The following is a 12,817-nucleotide window of genomic DNA, read 5'->3' as shown; positions in this document are numbered from 1 at the left end:
ATATGTGCTTATACGTTATCTCTTATGCTCCATTTATACTCTATACTTATGCTGCTCCACGTGGCTTGCCCGACACTTTGCCAGCTGCGGCCTTGTGCACTGCCGTGCCTGCGTGCCAGAGCAGCAAAGAAATCTTTGTGCAAAGAAGGGCTTTTGGAGGGAGAAAGGTGCTGCTGCAAAGCAGCACTTATTCTTAAAATAAAATGTATAAAATTGATTTTAACACTGCTGGGCCCCAAGCCTATGATCAAAGTACCAAGCTGGGAGGACAGGAATGTTGTGGAATTGTTACTAAAGGCAGCTCACGAGCACAGACAGTCCACAGCTGTGTGGATGCTGGAGGGCTGGAATGGGTGTCCTGAGTGCAGGGCTTGTTGTCAGCAACTTAAACAATCTCCTCACGTGACTAAAGTCAGGATTTTACTGAGAAGAGTCCACAACTGAGCAGGGATAAATGAAAGGATATGTAATGCTAGTTTTATTGATAAAGTTGCTTTACTGATAATCTTGGGTAACATGAATGTGGTCTTTTGAGCCTCGTTTGCATCAGAATTTTTCTGAAGTGATAAATATTTTTTCACTACATAGTTTTGATTCTGTTAAATATATTTATATTGCATGCATGTATCATGCTTTTTAATTATGTTTGCCAAGAAGTCAATGGAAAAAACTGGCAGGTGATTTGGCAATATGATTTGCAAATACAGTGTTAAACAAGAGAGAGAATTCTCAGGTTACCACTTCTCTTGCAAATATATATTCCCTGGAATAATGCTTCAGCAGCAGCCGCCAATAGAGGACAAAGCAACAAAAGTATGAAAGAGGAGAGTTTGATCCTGCATAGGCAAGAAACTAGAGCAACCACCTAAAGAGGTTTGCTACCAAATAGCATGATTTATGTAGACATGCACACGTATTAGGTACTGGCAAGTCTGCACTCGGATCTACCGCTGTCTTCTGGTGTGAGTGTGGACAAGCTGCTTCATCTCTTTACTCTTCTCTTAGCTCATCTTTGCAGCTCAAAACTCTTCCAGCAAAGAGGCTCTTGCTAACTTTCGGCTCAGCACAGTTAAGCCATAGCTTAACCGAGGCCTTAATGCGCTGCTGTTAAGTGACACTTGATTAGTGCATTTCATTTGAATCGCTTACCATGACTTTTTTTTTTTCCTGCCCCTCACCGCCAAAAGGATTTTGCAGACACGATCCCTGGGCACGGCGGGATAATGGATCGCTTTGATTGTCAGTACTTGATGGCCACTTTTGTTCACGTGTATATCACCAGTTTCATACGGTATGGGCTTTTTACAATCTGAACTCCTTAAACTTTTGTAGGAGCTGTATCAAACTTCTTGTCAATGTCCTGTTCTGTACCATTGACATAGCAGAGGTTGTTTCTAAGAATTGATTTACAGAAGTATTAAGGAAACGTATGTTACTTCTGAGGATTCGTATGAGGTTAAAACTATGCCTTAATGTTTCTGTGACTGGTGTTAACAGTAATCTGCTGAACATTATGCTGAACAGAATCTCCTGAACGTTAAGTTTTGTGTATCAGCCTCTTAGAAGCTTTACTGGGATTTACTGGTTAGGGGGGGTGGGGGGGAGCAGGTTATGAGGATATAGGGCTTCAGGTGGGAGGGTTGTTAAAGCATGTGCTTCCCTGCAGGCCGTAGCTGTGTGGGTCCTGGAGATGCTGTAGGTTGTGAGGCTGACTGCAGTTCTTTCTACATGTTTCAGTATTTCTCAGTGTCTTGACTTGAAACTTTCTGTTTAAGATTAAAATACAATGGCTAAAGAGAAGAGACAACTTGTTAAAAATATTGTCTATCTTCCATGAACCACACCAACTTCTAAGAAGAAATCACTGGAATGATAGTTCTATTAGAGCCGGTCATTTTAGTTCCTTGGGGTGGGGGGAATTCAAGATAAAGGATTGTTCATATCAGAATTAATAAATGCCCTTAGTTTTTATAAATGCATATGGGTAAATAATTATTAGCTACTGAATTGGCTACAGATTCTTTGCCTCATATTCAAGCTAATTTAGAAGTACACACACACACACACACACACACACACACACACACACACACACACACACACGTGTGTGTGTGTGTGTGTATATATATATATACACACACACACACACACACACGTGTGTGTGTGTGTGTATATATATATATAAAATGACTAACTGAAAATGAGGCTGATAAATTTGTCATTTAGAAAATTTTGGTTAAATTGTTGGGTTTCTTATGTGACCTGGCCAGCTTTCCCTTTATTTTGGCAGTACACAGCTTATCCTGCAACAGATATTAAAAAAAAAAAAAAAATCTTTTTATGAATAATGTGATCTTAGTGATGAAGGATGAATGAGTGAATCTTCTATTTGTCATAAACCTTCTAATATCTCCACAAGGCAGCAAAGATGAGAAATGCTTTTCTGTTTTTGTTCAGATTCCTCTAAGGAGAATGTTTTCCCAGTGGTGCTTGCTAAATAGCTCATGCATCTTGAGGAGATCATTAGACTAGGAAAATCTCTATTCTGGGGTCCCAAAAAAAGGGAAGACAGTGTTTGGGCAGCAAGGGAAAAATTAGAAGCTGTCTAAAAGTTTCTTTAGAACTGTTGTTGATCAAAAAAAAAAAAACCTTTTTTTTTTTTTTTTAATTTATTGATAGGGGTCCAAATCCCAGCAAATTACTGAAGCAACTACTGATACTTCAGCCAGATCAACAGTTAGATGTATATAAAACTCTGAAATCTCATTTAGTTGAAAAAGGGATCCTGCAGCCATCTCTGAGAGGATAGCTGGTCAAAATGGAGGACTATAAGAAAACGACGTTTAAGAGAAGTCTGTGGAAAAGCATTGCAAATGTGCACAAAGATGATAACTGAAGGAAGAGTAGTCTGTGATCTGGAAGAGGTGAATGTTTCTTTCCTGAAATTAATGTGAATGCTGTGACTTTGTATAAGGGCACACAAGATCTGTTACTCCTAAAATAGTCAAAATGCTTGCAAAATAACAGTACATTTTCAGTCTATTTTATTTCTTGAAACTGATGGCATCAGTCATCCTTCAGCACCCAGCCTGACAGGCTTCGTATTTAAAAAAAAAAAAAAAAAAGAAAGAAAAAAAATCATTTTAAATTGTCCTGGATTAGAACTACTGACATGAGGAAATAGTAAGACCATACTGACACGGAGATATTTATAGAGCAAATTTTAATGAAATTTCCTCAATTCAGCTTTTGTTTTTAATGAGTTCTTTACTGCCTGTCTTAGCAATACTTTTTTGGTCTAAAGTGGCTACTGGAGTATAATCAGATGAGGCAGGCAATTGCTGTTTTACCTAGCTTGGTGCCGAAGTTATAATTTGCCAGAAAATAATTGTTTGCCTGGTCAAAGCAGTACTTAGTTAGGCAAAGCCTGACTTCCAATATTTACTGTGAAGGTTAAACAAAGCTCAGTTTTTAATTAAAGGGTTTTCTTATGAAACTATTTCATGCTTTCAAGAGAGAAGCGTCTTTACAGTTGAGCTACTTGGGCTGTGGAGCTGCTATTTTCTGGTTAATGTTATGGGTTATAAACAAGTGTGTACATCCAGGGGTGGAGATTATATGACAAAATGGGATTCTCCAACCCAGTAAACACATCTGGGAGAACTTTTAGTTTAGGCTCTTGGTTTCCATGGAATGGTCAGTATCTGAAGGCGTTAATTCAAGCCTTATTCCTTGTGCCTCTTCCCTAACGTGTAGAAACGGGATATTTTAAAAGCACTTTGAGGTCCTGGGTAAAAAGTGAAGTTAAGTGCTATTTTATTAATGTGTTATTCACTGAAGGTGGGAACTTTTACCTGATTAATATGCATTGTGCAAGACAGGATGCATGATTCTTTGGTGTGTTACCATTTATTAAGAAATTTAAGGATCCTTGAGCAAGCCTGGGCAACAATATGGGAGCCGGAATGAAGCATTTCCATAGGAAGTGGCTATTCTGTAGACTTAGTGGAGCATATGAGAGGAAAGCTGATGTTCTTTAGTTCTCAGACTTAGCTGTTTTCTAACTTTTTTCATCATGTGACATATCTTAATGCAAATTAAAATATAAACTTTTTTTCGAGATGATGAAAATTATTCATTTACAAACAAAAAGCACAAATGCCGAAATTTTATTTTGGTATGCTGTAACTTGATACAGTTTAATTTCTCCAACCTACTGTAAGTTTCTCTTGCAGTGAACATACTGATGCCATGTGTGTGTGGGTGGGGAAAGGGGTGTGTGTGCGTGCGCATGTGGGTGTATATATATATATAAAATTAATGGTTATATATATATGTTAAAGGTGAAAATCTTACATGGTTGGTGCTACGTGAAGGGGGAAAAACATGGAGGAAATCACTGGGGTAGGTGGTAAGTTGTGTCTGTCGAATTTGGACTGGTTTTGTTTACACGTGATCAGGCTCAGAGACCACTGTACATTCTGTTTTGCACTTAGGCCACGGTACTGTGCGTACAGCTTGTATATAGAAAAGCAGTCCTATACCTTGTTACGGAATGGAAATCCGGTTCTAAATAACTTCTGCTGATGTCAGGTATCTGACAGAATTAAAATAATTTAGTACTTCCTGCGGTCTCCTTGAAGGTTGCAGTACTGTATTGAAGGAACACTTTGAAAAATGTCGACATTAAAATACGTTGTTAGCCACTTGTCCTTCAGTGGCCATTTGACTTGTTAATTGGAGGGGACTCAATTTTGGCTCTTCCGCTCAAAGGGCAGCATAGCCTGAGGTTAAAAGGTAGCACGGCCGGGAGGTGTATCGTGGGGAGTGATGCTTTAAAAAGAGGGGAGGGGAAACAGGAGTGCTCGCATCAGAGAGGGGGACCAAACTAGCATACATGGATAATAAATGTTTAGATAAGGTTTTGGTTACGTATGGGACTTTGGTAGGCGCTTATTTAGAAAAAAAAAAAAAAAAAAACTTACTGGAGCTGGGTGTATCTTTACCCTGTGTATAAAAATTATATATAATATACATAGAAAGGTAATTGTTACTTCTAAAACTTGAACTTTTTAGTGTAATTTTTTAGCATGTATAATAAGGAAGTTAAAATATATTTTAGCATTTAATACAACAGAGCATTTGAAATTAATTGCTATCTATTTGCACAGTGAAAGGTATAAAAGAAAGGTTCTGCTGGTTCTGCAAAGTTAAAAATTAAGAAAGGATCACTTTGAAGCCATTAATCTCTCTCTCTTGGAAGAGTAATAGCTTTCTGCTGGGTTAGGTTTTGGTGTAAATAAAGCTCAGCAGGGTTCACTCACTGTGAAGTGATAATTACTCTTGCTTACTATGAAATGAATTTACCCCACTCATTATTTCTGTTAGTTCAAGCATACAACATGATCAACAGGAAAGTTTAACTTTTACAACTAGCGATTCTTTTCACTTGCACTTTTGTTCAAAGTTGCTGTAATTGCCTGTTGAGCAAAATATGTATATTATGTAAATATTGTAAATAATATTAGTATATAATGTCTGTTTTACTTTGATTGTTTCAATCTTTCATTGAAGCAGGCATTGTGAAAATAAAGCCGGGAGAGAAAATCCTCTTGTTTTTGGTTTATTTGTATTTATTTCCTATAGCATGTACAATGGGTGGAGATTTCTTAACAAAAATCTATATTATTCTGTTATTTCTTCAAGTTGCATTCTTTATACTTAAAGCAGCTATTAATTTTCTGTTTTTCCCCATCAAGATGCCAGTCCTGATATTGTCATGCAAGCTATCCCAGACTGTTGCTACTAGTAACTTGTATGATCTCATCTCCAAGACATACAGATCTGTCACCTTTTCAATAGGATGACCATTTTAATGTAACGCGCTTCGTTATTTTTCAGACTGAATTGCACGCAATGTACAATCCTGCAAGTACTGCAGTTAGCTGACAAGACTGAAAAGCAATGCATTCGTTACCCTCTACACTTAATTTTTTGTATAGGAAAAATTGCTGCCTGTGGTCTCTACAGCACACTAGTGAGCAGCTGGGAGAGGCTGCTGTAGGCAGCAAGGCACACGTAAGAGCACCCTGTGCCCTGGTTCTCGCTCCCCTCGTCCTCCCCTTCGTTCACAATCGGTAAAGAGAGGCAACGCACTACTTCTGTTTAAACAAAAAAAAACAAAAAAACAAAACCAAAAAAAACCCAGAAGTGATCCTAGTGAGTTTTGCTGGGCAGGAAAGCTGCAGTCATTGGGGCATTTCCTCGGGAGGTCCAGTCAGACCTCCTCCGATTTCTCTGCTGCCACGTTTTGTTCCTGCTGCTTTTCCAGCTATCTAGGGAGAGGGGAGAGAGCAGCAAAACTGAGATTAAAGCTCCCGTTCAGGGAGGACTTGGTGACTGCTTTTCTGTGACTGCTTTTCTCTGCCCCCCCCCCCCCCCCCCGACAAAGTTCTGCCTCTGGAAACTCCAGTAATCTTTCAGTTTTCTTTGTGGCAGGAGTTGCAAGACTTTCTTGTTCTGAATCCATCTTCCCATTCGTTATTCCTCGCACTGCTGGCACGGGCCTGTAAGCATTTGCTGCGTGCGGACATGATGGAGCGACAGCGTGCAGCTGTCTCTCTCCTGTTTTCCTGCTCCTTCCCTCTTCAGTCTTGGATCCGAGACGCTTCAACCCCTGCAGCCTCACCGTAAGTCCATGAGCTGCTTCTCGTGTGCGTGTGAGCACGTGCACACGTGTGTGAGGGTGGCAGCTGGGGCCGCAGTGTGGAGGTGCACCTGCTAAGGTTGTACTGTGAAATGTTCCCAGCCCCCATGCTTCTCACCTAGGGTCTCTCCCTACTTGTCCTTTTCTCTAGCTTGCGTTTTCGGGCAGGAGGTGACTGCAGATGGGCACCAAGCGGTATCCCTTCCACTGGATTTTCCATTTCTCCCTGGAAGCTGGAACGTGCCTTCCAAAGTTCATCCTGTTTTGGCTCCTGACCCATTCCAGCCTTGAAGAGGCACCTGCTTAACTGAAGGCTGAGTATTTCGCGTGAAATTCCTCGTTTTCTTGGGCATCTAGCCTGGCCTGCTCTTCCTCTGGGAAGTAGCCTTATGAAGCTAGAGTGATAAAATAATAAATGCATGTAGTTCCTCAGTTACAATGAAGACTGGCATCCGCTAAGTCCTGCCACTGCGCTGCCTCAGGGATATTTCCTTGGCAGCGTCAGAGATGCTGTGCATCTCCTCCGGCGTTAGGAAGCTAACGGAGGGGCGCAAAGGGAGCTTTCCTGGGGCCTGCGGCCACTCCCTCGTTCCCCTCTGGGAGAAAGGGGAATGCTGTGCGGAGTCCCTTTGCCCGGATTTTTACTAGAATAGGCACATAGCTGAGGTGTATATGTTTCTCCTTTCCGCAAATAATTTCTCCATTACAAAGGGGGAATTCGATTCCATGGTTTAGCAACTTCAAACCGTAAAGATTTCCCCTGAAGGCAGGTACAGCCTGCTGCCTGACCGTAAATCCCAGAAACAGGCTGCAATTCAAGTGACACCCACCAACATGTACTGCTGACTGTTACAGCTAATACTATGATTTGTTCACAGCCTGAATTCTGAATATCAACGCTTGCTATGCAGACTACAGTGACACATTCTGATCTCCAAAGGAACAGGTGAGAAAACCTGATATTATCAGGATTCAGTTAGGATTTTGACAGGCACAGACTTACCCTTCACAAAGCTGTCCAACATTAGCCCCATTTAATTGCCGCCAGTTCTCTTGCAGGTAATACGGATATTCTGAAAGCCGTCTGAAATAAAACACTAAGCGTGACTTTGTTTTTAGCGTTCCTTTTTGCGGCTCTTTCCCGTGCAGCTGTTAGCACCAAACCCCCACCCCAAGCCACAGCAAAACTGCTGTAGATCGCTGGCCTGCTCTGGTGCCGCTCAGGTCAGGGTCCTAAACGTGCCGCTGGTACCTTTGCAGAGGTGCTGCACTAACGGCAAATGAACTGGCCAGCTGCTCACATCTCGAAGCTGCCTGGAGCTTTAAGCTAAGTCTGTGCACAGCTCTTAGGACAGGAGGAGATGTTTTCACTTCTGCTGCAAGGACCCTGCTCCTTGATCACAGGAAACTAAATACCTGTGCTATCTGGCAGGAATTACACACACCTCCAAAGAAAACATAGCGAGAGCTCCAGTTGCCTAACGCTGGCTTGCATTAGCTACCTAAGTATGGGTAATTACTGATTTTTGCGTGTGTACTTCAAGGGCGTGTGGAGCTTTGTGTACTTTAACCTTGTTTCTGGTTTGAGAAACTATCAGACCAGACACACGCGGTGTGCCGACATACTGAGATGTAGATCTCTCGTCAGACACGGAACTGTGCTATAGCCTGCTCCACCAAAACAACTTTCAGGGACAGATGGCAGACTTTAAATTCAGAAGGAAACTAAAACTAGAAGCCAGGTCCTGGCCTACTGCCAGCAACCAAGACGCAGGCAAGCTTCTGGACAATCAACTTGTATTTCTTTTGAAGAAGAAAATCAATATTTAAAAAAAAAATCGTGTTTGCATTGAATCACTTTGCTTAATTGGGAGTACCCTTTTCCTGATACAGCCTCTTTGAGTTAATCTTATCCCCCCGCCCCGTACCCCCACTTGCACTAAAGTTGCTTTGCTACCTTGTTGCACCCTGACTTACACCTGAGGCAAACAGACGTTGTTGCACCAGAAAATTGGAGGGTGGGAAACCGTGCGCCCCTCTGCCTGTATTACAGAATCCCTGCATCAACATGGGTTTGCTTCAACTGTGCTGGATCACTGGAAAAGTTGGAGCTTTCCTCTGGTATAAGTCCTCCTAATCTCTTCAGCTTGGTAAGTGAACAGAATCTAAACCTGTCCAGACTGCAGTCTTTTAGTCAAGATGAATTAAAGGGTTTTCCCCCCCCCCCCCTTTTTCTTGTTACTGTTGCACCTGGGGAGCTGTTAGCATGCACAGAATAAATTAATTATCAGGTATTGGAGTGGGGGAAAAGGTTTTTCCTGAACACAACTAGAGAGAAGTACTACACAAAACTAAACAACAACAAAAAAAGGCAGTAATGGGAGGAGGAACTTGCTCTTCCAGGGTAAGTCCTTGTTGGGACACCGATGAAAGCCTGAGTGCTGAGTTCACGCAGCACGCAGGTGGCAACGAGCAAGCAGACTCGCTTGCCGCAGCCCTCTCCGTTAAAGGCGATTTGCCGTGGCTCCTCGGGGAGCAGAGCGAGCAGCGTGGGGATCGATTGAGTGGACAAAACCTGTGTGGGATCTAGGATGAGCAGAAAATCAGTGGAGGCTAGGAGAATACTTGGAGTATATATTTGCTCTGGCTTACGCTTTTGCAGGCTTATGGTTTGTTGGACAAGTGGCACTTGGGTGAATCCTTGGTCTGATGGTTTTATGCTTCATCTTCCTTCTCTGGCTATCCGTTGTTCCCCCTTTTTAGGCTCAGCCTGTAAGGGTCGAACCTCCCTAGTAGGGAGGTAGTAGGGAGGTTCCACAGTTTAAATAACAAGCAGGTGTCACTCGAAAGCAGCTTTCCTAGTTGAACCCAACTGCAAAGTCTGTAGCCGGCACAGTCTCTGCAATGTTGGTGCATGTCCCTCTCTGAACTGTTTTGTAACCAAAGCAGCCCAGGTAATCCAAAGAAACAAAGATTTTGCTTTCCCCACAGGCATGTTATGAAGCGGCTGCGTGGAGGCAGCAGGACCCAGGTTCCCTTTCGGGCTCTGGCCGTGCTGCCAAGCAGGGCCGCGGTGCCGCTAGAGGTCCCCCGCCGTTGGCGGCCGGCACCAGCGGCTCCCGCGCTCGGGAGGGCGGCTCAGCTCCAAACCTCGCCGGCGTACGTAGCGGCAGCACCACCGGCTCTGCAGCGCTTGCTGCCTTTAGTCTCCCGAGGCAAGACGCTTAAATTCGGAAAATACTCGTGGCCGCGTGCATTTGCTAGGGGCTGGATGGTGAAGGATGGATGGGCTGCAGACTGGATGGCGAAGGGCAGCGGGGTTATTAAATGTGCAAACGACGTAAGGACGGGGCAGAAGGACAGTGGGAAAAAAAATAACAAAACGGGAAAGTTATTTGGGACAGCTCAGCAAGGACAAGGAGCCACGCTAAAGCAGGTGGTGGCTGCAGGGGAACCATTAGTTATGTAATAACTGCATCTCCTGCTCTTTTTTGTGAAGGATAGCGGGAACACAAGCTAACCACAGGTAGTCCATGTCCTGGTATGGTTCTTTTTTTTTTTTTTTTTTTTTTAATGATGGCAGGCACCACAGCAGGATGCCGGATTTGTAGGTGCAGCAGTGGAACGTGCAGGATGCACAAAATAATCGTCCTTCTTAGCACGAGGGCTCGTTTGGAGCAGCCTGTCCGCGTTCAAGCACGGTGCCACAAGCAGAACGCAGGCCAAACTGACAGCTGCCTCGGGGAAACGGCACGATCAGAGGAAGCTTTAAACGTGCGGCCTAGGAGCGATGCCTGTGTCACCCCAACAAGTTAACTGGGGAAAGAGAAGACTGAAAGGGGAGACGCAAGAGACAACTTTGTGAAGGGCCGTTACAAAGAGGAAGGTAGTAGGTGGGTCTCCGTATCTGCGAAGGGATGTGATTAGATAGGACGAGACTGCCATCTCAGTTAAAATAGTAACGCAGTCGCAGTTTGAAAAAAGCACTGGTGAAACTGGAACCTGAAAGTCGCTTCAGCAAGAAAAGATGCTGCAGGAAAGCTAGAGCTGTGCAGGGAGCCTTGCTTGGTAAAATAAAACCAGCGCTTTAGCCTCTCGAGTGCCTGGGCTTCAGAGCCTACCTGGTCATCAGATGACTACCCTTACGCACACAGAGGGATAGTCATCTCTATTAACTGTGTAATCCTACATTCTTGTGCTCTTAAAAGGGCTTATTTGACTTAAATGGGATTAAATGCAGAGGTTGCTAATGTAAATCTGAAGAATTCAAGGATGAAGTCCCTTCTAGTAATATCCCTAATAGTTTTACAAGCCAAAAAGCATTGCTTCTGCAAGCAACTCCTGCAGTGACTCTGCTCCTTGCTTGGCTTCCCGACACCTCTCCCCTTGCCTTCTCCTGCAGATGCCTCCGCACCGCCAGCCTCCTCGCAGGTGGAGGCACCGGGAAGGAGAGGCCCTGGAGGAAAGCCTGTGCCAGAGCACTGGGGCCTTCCAGAGGGCACCTCGCCACCGAGTTTGCAGCCTTCCTACCACGAGCGCTGCAAAATTCACACTTCTAGGAGGTGAAGCGGTGGTGGTACGGTAAAAGGAAGGAGTGCTGCAGGAGCAATGGTGGCTTTGGGAGCTGCAGCATCCTGCTGCCCAGCGCTGACTGAGATTGATAGCCTTGCTGAAAGAAAACCAGTATAACCAGCTTAAAAATAGAGAAGCTGTAAGAGTCTGAAGTGCTCTGGCGTGTGTCACCCAAGCTAGTTGCCTATTAATACCAACAGGAGCAAAGACCACAAGTTCAGCTACCAAGAGCCACATTGCAGAGTGCTCAAGCAAGTATTCCAGCTCACTCTTGGTACTGGCCATTGCGAATGAGGCATTTGCAGTCTTACCTTAAGTCGCTATTTTATTTTAATCAACATATTCTTACTGATTTATTACTACGATTTAAGAATCAACATTTAATTGGTTTGCAACAGAACTCCTGTTACCATTTTTTCTTGGGTGCGGGCTCTAACTTTCCTTAGGGCTTTGGGAAAAACACAAGAAAATAAGGTATGCCATTAAAATATACAATGTTCTAGAAATCCTAATTCAGTAGTACAAAGTAATCCACTGAAAACTATTCAGCAATTTTTAGGATTATGTTCTGTTTCCAGGACAGTCGTCCCTCAAAAGAGGTGACACTGACAATTTGTGCATTAGCAGATATAATGACCGACACCTCTCTACCTCCTTCTCCCTTCCTCATGCTCTTCTTCCATACAATGTGCGACACTGACTACCGGCACTGAGAACCTAAACCAATTTTTGCTGTCAGTACTGTATGTTGACCTTGAATGACCTGCTCTTTGCGCAGCTCCCTTTCTACCCACAGCCCTGAATAAAACAAGGTTTCAGACAGATTTTGCCATTGCTTTTTGTACTTGCCCATGAGTTTACTGCTTTGCTTAAGCAAAGAAAAAAGTGGGGAAGGAATGGTGAAAGGGGAGGCACTGACAGGAGTTGCCCGTTCAACTATCCGCTGTCCCCTGGAAATGCATGTAAGCATGGAAGTGAAGTCCACATTGCATGGTTGGAAGACAGACGCATTCAGAGCCGAGCAAACACCCAAGGCTGAGGTCTTTCACAAAGCCAAAACCTCTGGCTTCGGATATTCTCCACTGAGGCCTGTTTGCAGCTTGCTAGGTGACTGCTCACTGACACAAGCAAGAAAAAGTAGTAGCTTACTTGTTACCTGTGTTAGATGGGGAGGGGAGACCCTAAAGCAGCAGTCCTGTGGGGATTACAAGAGTGTGTTTCAGGAGCTCTGAGCTACTAAGTTTTCAAAACATTGAGTAGGGCATTTGAAGCCAGTTGAAACTCAGCTTTAAGGTGATTTTTTTTTTTTTAACTGTACTTTCAAGAGTGTGTTTAACCTTCTCTCTTCAGAAGAAATTCTTAATAAAACTTGCCACTGGCTCAATTACACGCTATAAATTTTATTCCCAGAGCTCATCTGGAACAGCTGCACACACTAATAAAGTCAGCCGCTTGTAATTTTGTTTCCAGCACTCAAATCCTTGAAGCCAGATGTTTGAGCAGCTACAGAGGGGAAATATGTTTGATTTCCTGGCCTGG

At 43.5% G+C, this 12,817-nt stretch overlaps 1 protein-coding gene and 1 long non-coding RNA gene across 2 annotated transcripts in view; both read left to right on the top strand.

Annotated features, from left to right (window-relative positions):
* CDS1 (CDP-diacylglycerol synthase 1) overlaps positions 1–5,609 on the top strand; it is a 33,347-nt gene extending 27,738 nt beyond the window's left edge. The window contains exons 12-13 of the mRNA XM_064510313.1: positions 1,188–1,291; positions 2,680–5,609. Of these exons, the coding sequence (XP_064366383.1) occupies positions 1,188–1,291; positions 2,680–2,809 (234 nt within the window). The 3' untranslated portion in view covers positions 2,810–5,609. The remainder of the gene's footprint in view (positions 1–1,187; positions 1,292–2,679) is intronic.
* Positions 5,610–6,432: 823 nt separating this feature from the next.
* LOC135328105 (uncharacterized) lies at positions 6,433–12,102 on the top strand. The gene is made up of 2 exons (XR_010388830.1): positions 6,433–8,856; positions 10,290–12,102. It is a non-coding gene; the product is annotated as an uncharacterized LOC135328105 (long non-coding RNA).
* Positions 12,103–12,817: the final 715 nt, after the last annotated feature.

The sequence above is a fragment of the Dromaius novaehollandiae genome, chromosome 4 (assembly GCF_036370855.1).
Source record: "Dromaius novaehollandiae isolate bDroNov1 chromosome 4, bDroNov1.hap1, whole genome shotgun sequence".
Lineage (NCBI taxonomy): Eukaryota > Metazoa > Chordata > Aves > Casuariiformes > Dromaiidae > Dromaius > Dromaius novaehollandiae.
Note: the sequence above shows the minus strand (reverse complement) of the source record. Positions and strands in the feature narration are given on the sequence as shown.